Raw genomic sequence first — 18552 nt, forward strand, 5'->3', positions numbered from 1 at the left:
TGATTTCTTATGTCAACTGTTTCCTTGCACTTTAACTCTTATCGTTGTTTTCTAGTAACTTGATTTTTGTTTATTTTAAAGTTTTATTATTTTTAATTCCAGAATATAAAATTTTTTAAATTAAATTTAATGTTATATAGTACGTGTCATATTTTACTTTACATAAACAAAAATAGCAAGAAACATCTATCGTATTTAAGCTAATAAATTGCTTTAATAAATCTTATGTAATTTGCAATAATAATAAAAAAAGATAATAAATGTTTATTTGCTATTACATATTTGTAAGCATCTTAAAGATAAAAAAAGTTTGTAATTGGAGATTCTTTTTTAATGTTGACAAAAAAAATAGTTATTTTTAAATAAACTTGATAAGTTCAAATGACCACTATAAAAATTTCATTAAAAATTATATTAAAGAAACTGAAAAAAAGTAACAACAAAGAACTATATAGCTATTTATCTATATAGATATTTTATAAAAAACTATTTAAATTTTTAGTTTTATTTTTTTAATTAAAAACTTTTTGAAGGTAAAATATAAAATTTAACCTACTCAAACTATTTATTCTAAAGCCTAAAAAATTTTTTAATGCAATATTTTTATAGATGTATTTTATATACTAAAGTTAAAAAATTTTGTATGTAAAATGCGACTTAATTAAAGTGAAAATAATAGATACATTCGTTTTTAATAACTTAAATAAATTATTATTTCATAAACAGTTATAAAAATTTGTTTGTTTAAATTCGAACTATGTAACACTAAAACAATTTTAAAAGTATCAAACTCATTCATTGAAGTTTTAATTACAAAATTATTTTCTTATAATTACTTGCTCTCTAGTTTGGAGCTTCTTCAGTGCAGTTTTTTAAACTTTAGTAATTAGAAAAAAAATTTCACCAAGAAGAAGTGTATCAAATGATTTTTTATATATAAAAATAGGAAGAAATGCAAAACAAAATAATATTTAATGAAAAAATAATCAATCGTTTTGATAAAAAAAAGATCTAAATATATACTAAAATACAGTTCAAAAAGTTGCAACGTCAAATGCAGCATTCTTTTTAACAATTTTTCCAGAAATCGTTATGATGCTTGAATAAGAAATATCAGAAAAACAATCGTTTTTATCACAATTGTTTCTCTGATATATTTATGACATGATACAAAACATTACACTGTAATTAATAAAACTATTACTAAAGCATAATTAATTAACAAAACTATTACTAAGGCATAATTAATTAACAAAACTATTACTAAAGCATAATTAATTAACAAAACTGTTACTAATAATTAGAATAATTAAATAGCATAATTATCTTAATCATTTTATCTAAATATTAAAACAAAAATGCTGTTTGCCCATGCAAGCACTATTAGCATGGGCAGCTTGCATCGCCTGTCAGGTTTATTTTAGACAGGCTCATGCAATCATTTACTCCTGCCAAGGCCTGTATATATGGAGACACAGACTCATTCATAACTATAATTAAGCATCGGAGCTTCGTTTACTTCATTGTTACAACTAGTATTTTTTATACTTTTCTATTTACACAAAATTTTTTGTAGCAAAATTTTTTTTTACAAAATGCTATAATGGTGATTTTTTTATGCTTTTTTTTTTTAACAAACTAAAATTAAGACTAAACTAAATTCAAACTAAAATTAAACTAAATTATTTTATAAATTAAAACTAAAATTAAAAGCACCCAAGTAGTTAAACTGCTTAGTTCAATCACTTACACAATAATTTGTTAAGCAAACAACATTTTTTAACTTCTGACATTACGTTAGGTACCTACCCAACACGATATTATGAATAAGCAAATAAAAAGTTATGTTTTATGTGAATTGAACAAAGTAAAAATGCAAAAGATGCATTACACATTTTTTTTTGGAATATTTTTTTTATTGTTTAGGATATCATCGATTCTGATGCATTACTAGATTCAGAAGATCTTGAACGTCCAAATATAACTACAATAAAAGGTATTTCTATTTTACTTTATTGCTTGATTATTTTTTACTACTGCTAAGTTGTTTAATTTTACTGCATTTTTTCAAATAAAATTTTTTAAGCACTGCAACAAACAGATTTCATATCTCAAAAAAGTTGCTTAATTAAGTTTGTCTTATAGTAAGACCATTAAGGTAGAAATAAGATAGTTATGTGTATTTATTTATTATTTCTTTTACCAAATTTTTTGTATATTTTGCTTAAGGAATATATTAACTTAAATAAAAAGTTTAAAATGTGTTTGTATAGCTTTCTAAAAATAGTTCTTAAAAGTACCATGAAAACTCTCTTTATGATAGTGTGGTTTGTTTTCTCTTATAAAAACTTACAATATAAGTAATTTTTTAATGTAGTTTTTATAACTGTATTTTAGTTTATATATTTGCAAAATATTTAATATTTAGTTATTAAAAAAGGACTGCTATATAACATGACACACCAAGTCAATTTTCTGATTTTGTTAGCAAAGGAGGTCATGATTCTTACTAAATTTAGTTCAAACCAAAATTTTTTTTAAATGTTGATTGAACCAACCCTACTAACAAAAAATATCACTAAATTTAGTTCAAATCAACATTTTTTTAAATCACATTACTGCCATATTAAAATAATTTAACAGTAAAAATAGGTTACTCTTAATATAAACCTAATAACAAATTAAATTATAACAATAAAGTAAAGTGTAAAAGTGATAAAATGAAATATTATGATAAAGTAAAATATAAGGATAAAATAAAAAAAATTGTTTAAAAAAAGCCTAAAAATCCAATATAATAAACTTCCTTTATAAAAAAACAAAGAACATGTTGTTGGTAAAGTTTATCTATTATGAAATAATATATATCTATTATGAAATAGTATATATCTATTATGAAATAATAATAAATATCCTTTAGTATACTTTATGTGACAAACTATTTTCAAAAAATTTAAAAAGAAAAAAATCAATGTAATAAATAGTCAATGTGATAGAAATTTATTTAATAAATAAACATCAACAACTAAAAGGTGATTTTATGGTAATTATGTCTTAAAAAAATAGACATTAAAGCATACATTAAAGAGCAAGGTGTCAATTGATGTCTGATAATGAATACCTGCATTTTTTTATCTTGTTTTTTTTCTTCCAATTTTAGAATTCCATGCAGAGGAATATTTTTGATGATAAACCAAAATCAATTATGTTATGTTAATTAATTAAATCAATTAAATCAAAAGAATTATGAATATACTATGATGGATGCATACTAATGCATCCATCATAGTATATTCATAATTCTTTTTCTACAGCATGCTCTGTGTTTGGTTTTTTCACAAAGCTTAAACCAATTATAACTAGCTGTTAAGCACATCTTATCTCATAGGCTGCAAAGCTCTTTTCAATATTTTAAATACTAACATTATATATGCATGTTTTTAGAAGTTCAATCTTCAATACTTATTAAACCTTTACATAAATGACCTTTTTGGGGGTTGTCCACTGGTACAATGTAATGGTGGCTAGAACGGCTGCAAATGGAGGTAAGCGCTTTAAAAAGCAGAAAAAAGTGTTACCACCTGCCATAAAAGCATTTGATATTATTGGTTATTTATAAACTGAAATTTTTCATTCTGTTTTATCACTCTGTATCTCACTAAGCTAATAAAAATTCATGCTTGCTTGGACATCTATCAACTCTTTAGTGGTAGCCAGTAGAAATAATTTGGTTTCACTGAATTTATTTGGGTTCATGCCATGACTGAAAATTCAAATAGTATTCAATTATTTTTCTTAAAATAATTGAATACTATTTGAATTTTTATCTTGCACAACTGGTGTTGTGAGATCTTAGTCTAATATCAAGCTGTTTTACAGAAACATAAATAAAAAATCTGCTAAATTAACTAGCTCCACCATGTAAGCATTTTGTACGTTTTATTTGATACAAATCTTAGAATTTGCTTTGAATTTTTGATCATCTTTTGCATTCCTATTTAAACTTTCATTCAAATAAGCAACTTGTGGCTTAATTTTTGCTTTGTCAACTATCAAAAGTACAATTTTCTGGTTATCATTCTTTATTTTTTTGAATATTTTTTGTTATACATGATTAAAGCTACCTGCAAAAACTAAAGACACAGCTATATATTAAATGCGGTAGTGGTGTAGTGGTAGAGCGCTCGCTTCATAAGCGAGAGGTTCTGAGTTTGATCCCCACCTCGTCCCTGGTAGTACCGCGCTCAACTTGTTTCTCCGCGCAGCGGCCTTGTTTGTCAAAATTTGTGTTTCGGAGTTATAGAGTTGAGAGAGGGTTATAACCACAATTAAGTAGCCTCCTCATCTGTAGTGGCCTTCTGGGCCTTGGGGAGGTGAAATAACAAACAAACAAACAAACAAACAAAAAAAAAACATATAGTGTAAATTAAAGCCTCCACTATAGACTGCAGCTTATTTAGTTGATCACAGTTCTATAAAGACACAAATGAAAAAGCAAACAATCAGCAATAGAGAAAGTTTTGTTTCACAAGAGTATATATTTTCTTTTAATAAAATTCAGTTGTTTTTTAGCTTGATAACATCATTTAATTCATTATATTATCATAATTCATCATTATCTTTCATTATCTGAAAAAACTATTTTTTTAATGTCATTAACATTCAGATTATAATTATGAACTAAATTAATAAGTTTAAAAGGCTGTGAGTAGAAGACCAAGCGATTGTGAGTAGAAGACCAAGCCATTGTTTAGATTTAATACTATTTAATGGAGCACTAATTTCATATTTAAAAGCAGAAAAAGTTAGTACTTATTATAAATAACTATTGTCATAAATCTCTTTGAAATCTTTTTACATAAAAATGAATTTATTTACTTGTCGAGATATCGCTATGTTTTTATATATTTTTTATATAATTTATTGTCAGTATAAAAATCAGGAAAATAATTTATTTTGACTATTTTAATAAAATAATAGTTACTGATTCTTGTACTGAGGTTGGCAAACAAACAAAAAATTTTGGCAATGGTAAACAAGAAAAAGGAACAATAAAAATACCAATTTCACAAAGTGGTCAAGTTTAGCCTCTAGACAACTTTACTATTCCCATATTTTGACACCAGTTTTTTTGACATATAAACAATTTAGATAGTTTGATAACAAAGTTTTTATGAGAATGAAGCATTTTAATTCATTTCTATTTCTTAACTTCAACCTTAAGGTAATTTAAAAACACAACACATTTTTAAGTTTATTTTATAATTACTTTTAAAATTCACAGCTTCATATTTGTTTGGCCTAATAAAAGTAAAAGGTTTTTGAAAAGTATTACTGCAATATTAAACAACATACTTTTAAAGAAATAATAGCCCTCAGTCAGAAAACCAGCTTAGCGCATCCTTTTATTAATTTATATTGTTGTCCTTGCCACTAAATAATTTAATTTAAATGATTAAAAGTATAGCTAATATATATTAAATATATTATTTTTTTGTAGATTGTGGAACAAATAATGCTGGTAAAAGAAAGGCTTGCAAAGGATGGTAAATAGATGTTATATATGCTTAAAGTAAACTTAAACTGCTTAGTTTGAAAAGCAATTGATTTTTTCATAAGTGTTTCAAGCTTTATGTTAAGCATTTCACTTGTTTTATTACAACTTTTTCAGCACTTGTGGACTTGCAGAAGAATTAGAAAAAGAAAATGCTCCTGTTAAACCAAAGTCAGCTTGTGGTAGTGTGAGTAAATTTTGTAGTAATAAATTATTCATGTTTTTAGATATGATGCAATTTAAAAATATTTTTCTAGGGCATCAGCTAAACATTTTTTAAATTTCATTTTCCAATGTGTTGGAAGAGATTTCTATAATTTTTGTTTTGGATCAGAATATTTAAGAGTTTATATTTTATAGTTCATATTAAATTATTTTAAAATAATTGTAGTGTTATTTGGGAGATGCATTTCGATGTGCCAGTTGTCCCTACCTTGGTATGCCACCATTTAAACCAGGTGATCAAATCACGCTTTCTGAGCGACAACTAAAACCAGATGTAGACTCAATAACAACATAGACATTATGAAAATAACTTTAGTGTAGAAAAATGTAAGACGTATTTTTTTCACGATACCCAAGCTATATAAAATCAATTCTTTTCTTCATTTTATGTTGTATAATTTTGCATCATAAAAGTTTTGTTTATGTAAATAGTGTACAAGAAAAATGTAGTTGTTTTTCATGATACTTGAATAAAATCACTTCTTTGTATTGTTGCATAATTTTGCGTTATTTAAATTTTAAATTTATGTTATATTTTATTGTTATTAGTATTGTTTATTATTAATGTTTAAAAGAAAAATAGTATTTACTAATGTAAATATTTGTGTATTAAGAAACAAACTAGTTTTCTCCAAAAAAAATTTATGGTAGTCATGATGATGATGATAATAATGTTGATGATCATGATCATTGCCATGATGATCATCATGATGATGATGATAATGATCATGATCATCATGATGATCATAATCATGATGATGATGCTAATGATTATCATGATAATTGTGATCATGATGATGCAAAATATAATATAGTTGTGTATAATATAAATTTTATTCTGCTTTTTTTTATAGGTTATAAATATATAAATATTCTAATTTGTAGTGTTAAAATGGATGTTGGAGAACTTCTCAAATACCAAGTAGTTTTTAGTTTTTTATTGTGATATAAATTTCTTTATGTAAATCATATTTGTTGAAATAAATATTGTTTTTAATTTTAATATTTAGCCTCAAAAGGGGGCCAAGAGACGTGTTCCTGATCAGTTTGAAAGGAGACCAAAAGCTAAGAGAATCTCAAACAATGAGGAAGAACCTGAAACATACCAATTTAAAAAAATATTGAAAAAAGGAACTTCAAGTGAACCAAAAAAAGTATCTACGCCTGCTCCTTCTACTCAAGCAAACAAAGATGTATCAACAGTTAAACCTGTAAAAGATTCACCTATAATTAAATCTGTGAAAGTTGGTATGACAGATGATGAGAAAGAAAAACTTTTAAGTATGGTGGAAAATGATGATGAGGTATATTCTTCTTAGATTAAATAAATTTTTATTGTGTAAAATATTTTAAATTTTATTGTTTCAAATAATAAATGATAGTATATAATTATAACTTATATATTTATAAATATTTTAAATTATTTTTATACTATATTTGAAAAAATTTCAAAATTATAAAAAATATTCTTTAGAAGCATACTTTGTAAAAGCTTTATATACAAATAATAAATATAATAAATATAGATTTAATATAACAAATAGGTTTGTGTTTAGGGAGAAGCTATTAATGAATCAACTATTAAAAAATATATATTGACTTTTGAGAAAAAAGTAACTAAAAACCAAGAAATGAGAATCAAATTTCCAGACCAACCACCAAAGTAAGTTATTACAGTTTTTATTACATAAAAGCACAGAAGATTTTTTAGACTTTCTCACTAACAGCCTAAGTTTGAGCTCTGGTGAGTGACTCTAATTAAAATGATTGGCTTAGGTTCAGGCTCATGGCAAAACTGTTTTGGAATTTATATGTATAGTATGCTTCAAACTTGAAAAACTACACTAAAAATGTTATTTTAACATATGGAAAAATCTATTTTTGTAAAACAATAGTTTTACAAAGCTTTAAATAGAGTCTAAATCTATTTTGTTTAAAATGCCTAATTTTGTATAAATAATATTTTAGTTAAAGGTGAACATTCTCTGCTATTTTATAACAAAAAATTTTTCGCAGAGGGCAAAAAAATCATATAAAGTTTTAGAGAGAAAAAGTCACTAAATATAATTCTAATGGTTTTGCCTTTATTTGTCTGTATTTATAAGTAATGTATTTTTTTAAATTTAGTTAAATAATAATTTAATTGTCAGTCATCATTTGTTTCTTTAACTATTTAGCAAATGTACTAAAGTATTTAAGAACGTAATATTTATATATACCTTATAGAATATATTTATAAGTATAATAATCGCACTACAATCTACATGATCACAAGCTTCGCCTGGAAAAACAGAATGTGTCAAACCATGCTGAATGATTCCATTATTATACAAACTGCGTTGTAAATGATTGGAATTTTTTACTGTCCAAAACTGTAAACGCATCATCAACAATTACTTTTAAGAACTTTCTTATCAGAAAAGCAACAACATAAATAGTTAACCGGATACACTGAGTATCTTCAGCATAGACATGCCTGGTGCCGCACTTCTTCATTAATTTCACAGCTAAAATAATTTAATTTTTTCAAAAATTCAATTTTTGAAAACATTGCTACATTATGTAGTTAAAGAAATTAAGTTTTAAATATTGAAACATAATATCTAAAGTATTTATTTCCTATTTATAAATACCTTAAAATGTTTTATGAACATGTATTTACTAGTTGCTGTTTGTTTTTTTATAAATTTGCAGATTTATGGAATCTGAGATGGAGCTGCATGATGAAATTCAAAAACTGCATGTGTTAGCTACTGTTCCAGAATACTACGAAACATTCATAAAGCTTAATGCTGTTTCTACTGTACTTGGTTTATTAAATCATCCTAACACAGGTTTTGTTTTTTGTTAAATATTTTTAATGTGTTCATGAAAATTTGTTGTTATTTTGTTTATTTGTAAGTTTGTTAAATGTAATTCTTTTCAAAATATTTTTTAGATATTGCAATAGCAGTTGTTCATTTATTGCAAGAACTAACTGACACTGACACACTGCAAGACAGTGAAGAAGAGGCCATGTTTCTTGTTGATGCATTGGTAAAAAATTGTTTGGAATCATACCTATTTTTTCATACTCCCTTCTCTCTTTTTTTTTTTTTTTTTTTTTTTTTTTATAGCCTCTTCTTTATTGTAGGACAGTGAAGAAGAGGCTATGTTTCTTGTTAATGTGTTAGTAGGACATTGTTTGGACATTTATAAACAGTGTGGAAGAAAATTTTTGTGAAACATGCTTCTCAACTATATTTAAGCACCCTTTAAACAATTTAAGTATCTCAGTAAATGTGGATACTCTTTTTAAATAGTTACTTTTAGTTTTTTAAATTTGTTTTCATTGACTTTACAAATTGCAAATACCTGTCGGCAGTAAATAAATTATTGATATTAGTATAATTTGCTCAACTTAATATGTTTTTTGCTCAAATGGCTTGTATGCACATAATTTCAAAGTTTTTTCCTGCATCTATTGCAGAGGTAAAATATGGGATCTTCTCATTATGTAATGTGTGAACAATAATTCATTTCTGGAACTGCTCTAAAATATCTCAGATTGAATTGATTTTAGTAAAATTTTACTTTTCATAGATATGACTTCATCCAGTAATTTGGCTGAAATTTTTTCTTTCTAAAGGAATAAGTATAACCAGGTCTCAAAAAGTTCAAAAAAAAAAAAAAATTTTTTTAATTAAATGTAATTTTGCATGAAAAATTTAGCAACTTTTAATTTCAAAGCATCTTTTTAAGATTTGGAAACAATTAAGTAAGAAAAGCTAATATAGTAGTTATATTTTATTATAATATATTATTAAATTTATTTTATCTTTTATTAAATATTATTAAATTTATTTTATCTTTTATTAAATAATAACAGTAATAAAAGTTTGGAATTATGATCTGTTTTAAAAATAACACATATGGGTTGGATTTCATTCAAAAAACCCAACCCAGATTAAAAAATAGTTCTGGTTGGTTTTGCAAAAAAAAAAAAAAACCTTTTTTTAAACTTTATTTGTTGATATTAAATCTTTATGAAGTTATTTAAATCACTACATGAATCCAATATTTTCATGAATGATTTGCTTTTTATGGAACCTTCAACAAAGCTTGAATCTTCAAAATAAATTTGCTTTTAAATATATTTCAAATATGTGAGTATCAAAGAGTATGTCTAAGAGTATGTTATTATTATTATTATTTTGTTTATGAAGCAAGCGCTTTACTACCCCACCACTAAGTTGATTAAATAAATAGGTTTTTAGTTAATTGCGTTTAACCCTTTAACAGTCCCATGTTTTTTTAAAAATATGATCGCTATTAGTCCAGCTTTTTTTTTTTTTTTTTTGAAGTGTTCTCTAAATGTCCCGTGTTTTTAAAATCATTGTGTTTTTAAAATCATTGTGTTTTTTTACTAATAGAATAAAAAAAGTTTTTTACTATTTTTAACATTATTAAAACACTGCAAAATGTTATTATTCAAGTTTAAGAATATATAAATCATACTACATAAACATAAAATTTTAAAAAATTTATTCACTAATATTCTCTTTTTATATGATAAATGGAAAAGCATGGAGCTGCGCAAAGTCCTACATCACATTCTACACATTCATATCTTGAATCTTATTGAATTTTGTGTTTGTAATATAAAATATTTTTATTTTCAATAATCATTCATCAAGTATATCTTTTCATTATTGATTTATCAAATGTATAATTTTCTATCTTTTCTTGAGTAAATATTTACTTTTTGATAATTATTTTTGCACTGAAAGAACTTCCTTATTTGTCATATTTAAAATTAAAATAACACATGTAAAAGTGAATTAATGAAGCAAAAGCTCTGTAATTATGTGGTAATAAATTTTGTGACAAGTAGACATATAATTACTGATAAACAAGAAGGAAATATTAGGAGATGCATTAAGCTGTAATATTACAGCATGGATATTTGGGAACCACTTTTAGTTTTTGTAATTATACGGCATGGACATTTGGAAACCACCTTGAGTTTGCATAATAATACGGCATGTACTGTTGACAGGTTATATTAGTTTTGAAAAAAATTAATATAGTATTAACTACAATTTTTAATAGTTGGAAGGACAAGTAACAAATGTCTTACTACAAAATCTTCAAAGATTGGATGAAAGACAAAAAGAAGATTTTGATGGTGTACATCATACTTTAGGTTTTTTTATTTTTTATTCAGTTTTTAATTTATTTTTTTTTTACATTATTGTTTGTTTGCATTAATGTTTGTTTTATTATTACATACATTAATGTTTGTTTGCAACTTATTATTATTAATGTTTGCTTTATTAATTACATACATTATTGTTTGTTTACAACTTTTTCAGTATTTTAAGTTTCCAGTAGGTTTATAAGAAACAGAAGCAAACATTGGATGATAAATTATTAGTTTTTAAAATCTATTCAATATTTCTATTAAATGTAGAAATAGATTTGTATGTGAAATAATGCTTAACAATAATTCCAGAATATTAAAAATGTAACCTTATAAAGTACATAACTAAAAAATGTCATGTAATTTGTCCAAACTTTTTTATTTTTGTTCTTGTAATGGTTCTCCCACAGTCAGCCCACAGATATTGATTAAAAAAAAAACTTTTTTTATAGAACTAATTATTTATATATGGTTATACATGATCAGATAAATTAAATCAACATGCTTATAAATGTAATATAAAGAAACTGTATTCCTAGTTATGTTTGATGCTAATATTCTCTGGTCATAATACACTCCTTGCATTGAGTTTTATCTACACAAATGAGGAAATGACATTTAAAAGATATGAGCTATGTTTCACACATTGACTTTCATTATATAATCCTATTTTGAACATTGGATTTGGGTATTTAATAGATTTTTTATATTATATATATATATAAAATAAGATTTTTAAGTTACTACAGAAAGCTTTAGTACACCTGAATTACTCACCTCTTTTTGTTTTATAGACCCCGGCCTAAAAAGCTTATGCAGAAATCTGGCATGTTTTATTATAGAAGGGCTTATTTGTAAAAAAAATATTTTACTAGATTCTTAAAATGATCAAAAAGTATGATTTTCGGTCAGTTTGTTTTCAAGTTCCGCAAATTAAATTCTTTATCTATTTATTTGGTTTAAAGTGTTGACCTTTGATAAAACCATCATCATTATATTAGTATTCATTATTATATTAGTATTCTTCGTAATTAAATATAACTCTTATAAATAATGAAAATTATACCAAAAACATAGTAGATATATATATATATATATATATATATATATGTGTGTGTGTGTGTGTGTGTATGTATATATATATATATATATATATATATATATATATATATATATATATATATATATATATATATATATATATATATATATATATATAATTTAGTAAAAATACTTATCTAATTATCTTCAACAAGTTGTTTCTCCATCAGTTGGCTCATCAGGAAGCTTCTTGATGAGCCTACTGATGGCAAAACAACTTGTTGAAAATAATTAGATTAGTGTTTTTACTAATTTATTAAGTTCTTTAAGAACAGTGCACTCTATTTGTAGAATACACAAACACAATTTATATATTTATATATATATATATATATATATATATATATATATATATATATATATATATAATTTATTAAAAAATTATCTAAAATAATTTTCCTTACAGGCTTGATTATGGTTTATCCGTCAATGTTTTTTTAGTTTATATACAGTTATAAATGCATTAAGCACTTTCGTATATTAATGTAACAGAATTAAAAAAATTTTGCAACAGGATCAAAAAAATTTATTGATTTGAAACTATAAATAAGTAAGCAAGTTAAGTGTAAAACAAACATAAAAAGTAACTTAAATCATATTTGATAAAATGAATTTTCATTTCTTTAACATTGTTTGGAAGTTTAAATTTAATTTAATTTAAAAAATTTGAATCAAAAATTTTTTTTTAAATTTTTTTTATTTAATATTTTTTGAATTTAAAAGTTTTTTAAACAGAAACTGGAAAAATATTTATCTGTTTTTTTTATCAAAAAAACAGATAAATATTTTTTAAAGCAATTAATAGTGATGTACAGATTAATCGGCATTGGTATCGACTTAATCTGCCACTTATTTGCACAATCTTCTTTTTTAAACAATGGTTGTTATCAAAAGTCTTTTTTTTATTGATTCAGTGATTTTCTAACTGATTGCTTTTTTCAAAAAAATTGAAATTTTATGAAAATAGTTGTTATAGGTATACTTTTTATTTTGGAGACAAAATTATATAATTAAATATATGCTTTTGATAATATATTCTAAGAAGAAGTTGCAATTAATATTTTGTAAGTTGTTAGTTAACAGAAAGCAAAGAAGAAAGTTAAATTAGAAGAAAACCATATACCAAAGTATATGGTTGTCTCATCTAGCAAATGGAACCACTTTGGGGGCAAGACTATTGGGAAGAACATTAATATAGATGAGAAACAACACAGGTATGAAGATGATCATCATCCAAAGCAGGAAACAATGTAACGCTGGTTTAAATCTATGTCAGTCTTTTGTTGAAAAAAGAGTGCAAGGCTTATTCCTTTTAAAAATCTCAATTTTTTAAAGGAATAAGTTCTCACTAAATATATACATCAAAATCTTTTTTTTGTGTTAATTTAAATGTTATAATGAGTTATAGTAAGCAAGTAAGGTGTGTTTTTTTTTAATTGTTTTTTTACAAAATTTAAGTGTTTAAAATGGGTTTTTCCTTAACTATGCCAATATGTTAAAGTTGATTTCATCCATCTTCAAAATAATATAAATACTGACAATGATATCATAAGAAATATTTCATTTAGTAAAGAAGTTTTTTGTAAAGCTGTACACCAAAAAGAAACACAAAATCATGCGCTTGTAGCATTAACTTTATTTTTATTTAAAATATTTTGATTTAAACTGCTTACATTCATTTTCAGAACAAACATAACAAGGGTTTGGTGAATTTTATTGATTAAAATTTTTCACTAATTTTTTAACAAATTAATTTAAAGTTGAGTAATTTAATTCATTCAAAATTAAGTTGATAATATTTATATTGTTCTGTGTAATTGAATCCTTCACAGTGATTGATATATATATATATATATATATATATATATATATATATATATATATATATATATATATATATATATATATATATATATATATATATATATATATATATATACAGGGGCTATTCTAGGAAAAAATTTGGCCAGCGTACCTGCCGTGGTGGCGCCTTTCCGTAAAGAAATTTGCCATAAGTAAGCATTTTTTTGCCAAAAAGATATATATATATTTGCTGTTTTAAAAAAAAAAAAAAGGTTCTTGATTTTTGAATTTTGGGCCTAAATTCCAAAATTGAGGACCGCTGTAAGCCTTTCCATAAGGAAATTTGCCATAAGTAAGCATTTTTTGCAAAAAAAAAGAAAAAAAAAAGATATTTGCTGTTTAAAAAAAAAAAAAAAGGTTCTTGATTTTTGAATTTTGGGCCCAAATTCCAAAATTGAGGACCGCTGTCGAAAACAGTCTAGAATAGCCCCTGATATATATATATATATATATATATATATATATATATATATATATATATATATATATATATATATATATATATATATATATATATATATACACACACACACTACCATTCATAATTCTTCAAAAGTCATAAACTTTTTTTTAAAAATGCTTTGGTTTAATAATTTTTTTTTATGCTTATTTTATTAGATAATTTAATAAACATAAAAATACTTTGATAAAAATCATAAAAATAATAAAAATGAGCAAACTACATAAAAAAGAATAATGGTAATATTAAGGTTTAAAATCTCTAAATGAACTTTTTTTCTTCGGAAAATTTATCGGCAAAAATACTATTTTTAAACCCTTGTCATTAAAAAAACAAGAAAATTGGGTCTCATATTTCATGAGGCTCTTAAGGGCTCAGAATAGACCCTACTGGACTGTGACTTTATCACTTATGTTACATGCTACTTATACATTATTTTCAGCTGTGATTGAGAATCTTGCAGAATTTCATCCTGATGTTTGTATTACAGCTGGTCAGCAAGGTTTACTTACATGGCTTTTAAAGCGACTGAAGGTAAAAATAACTAACCTAGTTATTTTTTCTAAATTTGTTTTAAAGTGCATACTTGAATGTCTTTGTCCTAAGAAATAAATGCAAATTTTTATTTTATCTAAAGAAAAATTTTTGACAACAAGTTGTATGCTAGTGAAATAATTATGTTTTGTACTTTTTATTTTATCTAGAGAAAAGTTTTTGACAATAACAAGTTGTACGCTAGTGAAATAATTGCAATTATGTTGCAAAATCATGAAGGTGATTTTAAATTTTTATGCTTTTTTTAAGTCTATTATTATTTTATGTTGTTATTTTAAGCATATTTTCAGAAAACCGTCAGCTTTTGGGTGAATCTAATGGTGTCGACAGCCTTTTACAAGCTCTTGCAGTACACTTTTTTATTGTTTTTATTATATGTGCTTAATTTTTTCAATGCATTTGCATTTATAATGCATGAATCGGATCAGGTTAGTGTAAATTACATATTAAGAAATCTACACTAACTTGGTCCACATTATACTGCACATTACACTGTATATACAAATAAAAACATTTTTAGGCTTATAAAGGTCATAATCCTAATAACCAAGAAGAAACTGAATATATGGAGAATTTATTTAGCTGTTTATGCTCATCTTTACTATTCCCACCTAACAAAGATTTATTCTTAAAAGGCGAAGGTCTTCAGCTTATGATTCTTATGCTTAGGTATGCAAATGAAGTATTTTCTGATTAGTTATTTTAAATATTTTAAATTAGTCATTAGTTTTTGTTTTTTTTTTTATTGTTGTTGTTATTTAGAGAAAAAAAGATGAGTAGAACAAGTGCTCTAAAAGTACTGGCCTACACAATGACTGGTGAAAATGGTGGAGAAAATTGTAACAAGTTTGTTGATATATTAGGTTTAAGATGTGTTTTTCCTCTATTTATGAAGGTGAGATTTTTTTGTTGTTAATAACTCTTACTTAAACTATCTGATAGTTTTATAGAATATTTAGATGTGTCAGATCATGCTTTGTTAACAAGTTTTTTAGTGATAATTTGACAGTGTATTTTCCTTGCATGAAAAGAATTGAATATCGCACAATAATTAAATTCTTTTTTTTTGGAAGTTGCAAATACAAAATAAAGTATAATTATTAAAAATATAATTAAAAAGGATTCACTAGTTAGTAGTTAAAATTTTATAAAATATATTCTCATATCTATAAAAAAACTAACATTTTCTTTTTGAAAAAATTATGAAAAGTTCATTTTTTAATTGTTTTTAAATATATTTTTTCTTCTGTTAACACAAGAAAAAATATATATAATAGATTGTTTTTTTTTAATAGGTTATTAATAAATTTAGATGTTTTCTCATATACTGTAGTGTATATAATATGATTCAAAATTTATATTTTTAAAATATTAACTAACATGCTTGGGTTCCAATGTATTTGGGTATGGGGAGTTCTGTTAACAATTTTTCAAAATAGTTAGCATTAGGTAATATTAGCATTTAGCATTAGGGGAACAGGATTTAAAGTTACTGTTTTCTCAATTTTAATGAAAATCTTTTTTAAAATTAAGGTTTAATTTAAAATTATTTCAGAAAAATATAATTAAAATGTTTTAGAAAATTGTATTAAAATTTTATAAAGTGTGTATAACAGTTAAAGTTATCATTAACAACCTTTCCCTAATTCAAAGCTCCTAAAACAGGAATATATAAAGACAGCTGATGCTTCCCTCTCTGTCATTAGTTGGTATTGTAAGATCGAGATATATTATGATTACTTTATATTCATATATGTGTATATATAATGCCCACACACACACACACACACACACACACACACACACACACACACACACACACACACACACACACACACACACACACACACACATAAATATATATATATATATAATTTCACTAGCATTCTAGAAAATTATTGAGCACCACTTGTTTTACAAATTAAAATTTTTATAAATACTTATGAATTAAATGAATGGGTGTAAATATATCAATGAAAGGAATTTGCTAAAGTACATTATTTAATTTTAAAGCCACCAAAAAGAAACAAGAAAACTGGCAATAGCAAAGAAGAGTGTGAAGGTACTTATAAATATATGCTTTTTTTATTATTATCATTAAAGTAAATAAAATAAAATTGTAGTTAAAGAAAAATTGTCATTAACATATGCACATAAAAACAACTTGTTAAAATATATATATATTTTTTTTTTGTTCAAACTCATCATTTTCAAAATTTAAAAAGTTTCTTGACTATTGTCATTAGTTAAACTTGGAAAACACCATTATGTTGTATGCAGATTACTATTAATTAATATTTTTGTTTAATATTTATTGTATAAATTGCAAGTATATTTTTTGCAGAGCATACTTGTAGCATTATTGCTTCATTATTCAGACATTTGACTGGTTCTAATCGATCTCGCTTAGTTCAAAAGTTTGTTGAAGAAGACCATATCAAAGTATTTGAATTTTTTTATAAATTTTGTTTTAAATGGTTTATGTTCTTTGAATAAAAGTTGTTGATTGACCTAGTTGGACCGTCTCATGGAACTTTATTTCAAGTATCAACGTAGAGTCCAGGATGCAGATGCAAGAATTGAACGAGAAAAAGATGTGAATATATTTATTTTTTGTTTAAAATTTTTTTAAATTTCAAAACAAACAAAAAAATCATATCAAATTATTAAAAATGTTACTTTGTTTGAAATCAGGAAAAGAAAACTATTTTCAAAATGTTTTGGAAATTTTTTTTAAGGACTTAGAAGAACAAGGTGAGCTTATAGATGAAGCAATGGAAGATATGTTTTATTTAAAAAGACTTGATGCAGGACTTTTCATTTTGCAATTGATTGTGTGTATAATGCTAGAAGCATGTTGCTCTGGTGTTGCCTCAGTAAGTTAACAGATTCTTACTCTAAATATAAATCATAGCTAAAGCTGCCATTAATTTATTTTTTGATTATTTAATTTATATATGACCTTTTGTTATTATATTATTATTATATACTATATTTTGTATTGTTTTAACATTAGATAAAACAAAGAGTTATAACCTTAATGAGTCAACATGGAGGCTCAATGAAGCAAATTAAGCAGGTCATGAGAGGTAAACTTTTATTTTTATATCAATGTTTAAAATTTTGAGTTTTTAATCAAGTTTGTAAGAAGAAAAAAAAACTTTAGATCAAATTCTATTAATTCTTAGGACTATAAATTCTAATAATTCTTTTTATTTTATTATTCCTTGTTAATCTAATTAAAATTTAAAGTGCAACATTGTATTTTAGAATATGCTGGACACATTGGTGATACGACTACTAATGAAAGTGCTGAGATGGAAAGGAGGCGCTTGCTTTCTTTGGTTGATCGCTTTTAGTTTCTTTTAATAAAATGAAGCAATCTTTGTTTATACTGTTAAAACTTGATGTTTTTATTATATATAGATAAAAATATCAAAATAAATATCAATTAAACTGTACAATGTAGAATTTATAACAACTAAGTTATTGGATTTTATATATATTTTTCTTTTTTTGTTGTGTTTAAAGTTTTAAAAGTTATACATAAGTAATTTAGTATTAAAAGTTTTTTTTTTTTAATATGTTGTTTTGGCCATTTAAACCGTATTT

The 18552-nt window shown here is 24.2% G+C and overlaps 2 protein-coding genes across 2 annotated transcripts in view; both read left to right on the forward strand.

Annotated features, from left to right (window-relative positions):
- LOC136072148 (anamorsin homolog) overlaps nucleotides 1-6264 on the forward strand; it is a 31991-nt gene extending 25727 nt beyond the window's left edge. Inside the window, exons 7-10 of the mRNA XM_065820765.1 lie at nucleotides 1927-1996; nucleotides 5501-5546; nucleotides 5672-5741; nucleotides 5946-6264. Coding sequence (XP_065676837.1) covers nucleotides 1927-1996; nucleotides 5501-5546; nucleotides 5672-5741; nucleotides 5946-6074 — 315 coding nt within the window. The 3' untranslated portion in view covers nucleotides 6075-6264. The remainder of the gene's footprint in view (nucleotides 1-1926; nucleotides 1997-5500; nucleotides 5547-5671; nucleotides 5742-5945) is intronic.
- Nucleotides 6265-6600: 336 nt separating this feature from the next.
- On the forward strand, nucleotides 6601-18343 carry LOC136092476 (beta-catenin-like protein 1). Its single transcript, XM_065820763.1, has 17 exons — nucleotides 6601-6701; nucleotides 6790-7083; nucleotides 7336-7442; nucleotides 8474-8613; nucleotides 8718-8815; nucleotides 10871-10964; nucleotides 14828-14919; nucleotides 15090-15159; nucleotides 15231-15289; nucleotides 15461-15609; nucleotides 15703-15835; nucleotides 16954-17002; nucleotides 17285-17382; nucleotides 17456-17536; nucleotides 17679-17816; nucleotides 17957-18029; nucleotides 18211-18343. Exons 1-17 carry the CDS (start codon nucleotides 6672-6674, stop codon nucleotides 18297-18299), a joined length of 1794 nt encoding a protein of 597 aa, XP_065676835.1. The 5' UTR covers nucleotides 6601-6671; the 3' UTR covers nucleotides 18300-18343.
- Nucleotides 18344-18552: the final 209 nt, after the last annotated feature.

Source organism: Hydra vulgaris, chromosome 15, assembly GCF_038396675.1.
Source record: "Hydra vulgaris chromosome 15, alternate assembly HydraT2T_AEP".
NCBI classification, from domain to species: domain Eukaryota; kingdom Metazoa; phylum Cnidaria; class Hydrozoa; order Anthoathecata; family Hydridae; genus Hydra; species Hydra vulgaris.

Coding starts and splice junctions, on each gene's coding strand:
- LOC136092476 (XM_065820763.1), top strand. CDS start 6,672: ATGGATGTTGGAGAACTTCTCAAATACCAA. Junction 7,084..7,335: donor TGGTGGAAAATGATGATGAG/GTATATTCTTCT, acceptor GTTTGTGTTTAG/GGAGAAGCTATTAATGAATC. Junction 10,965..14,827: donor TGGTGTACATCATACTTTAG/GTTTTTTTATTT, acceptor CATTATTTTCAG/CTGTGATTGAGAATCTTGCA.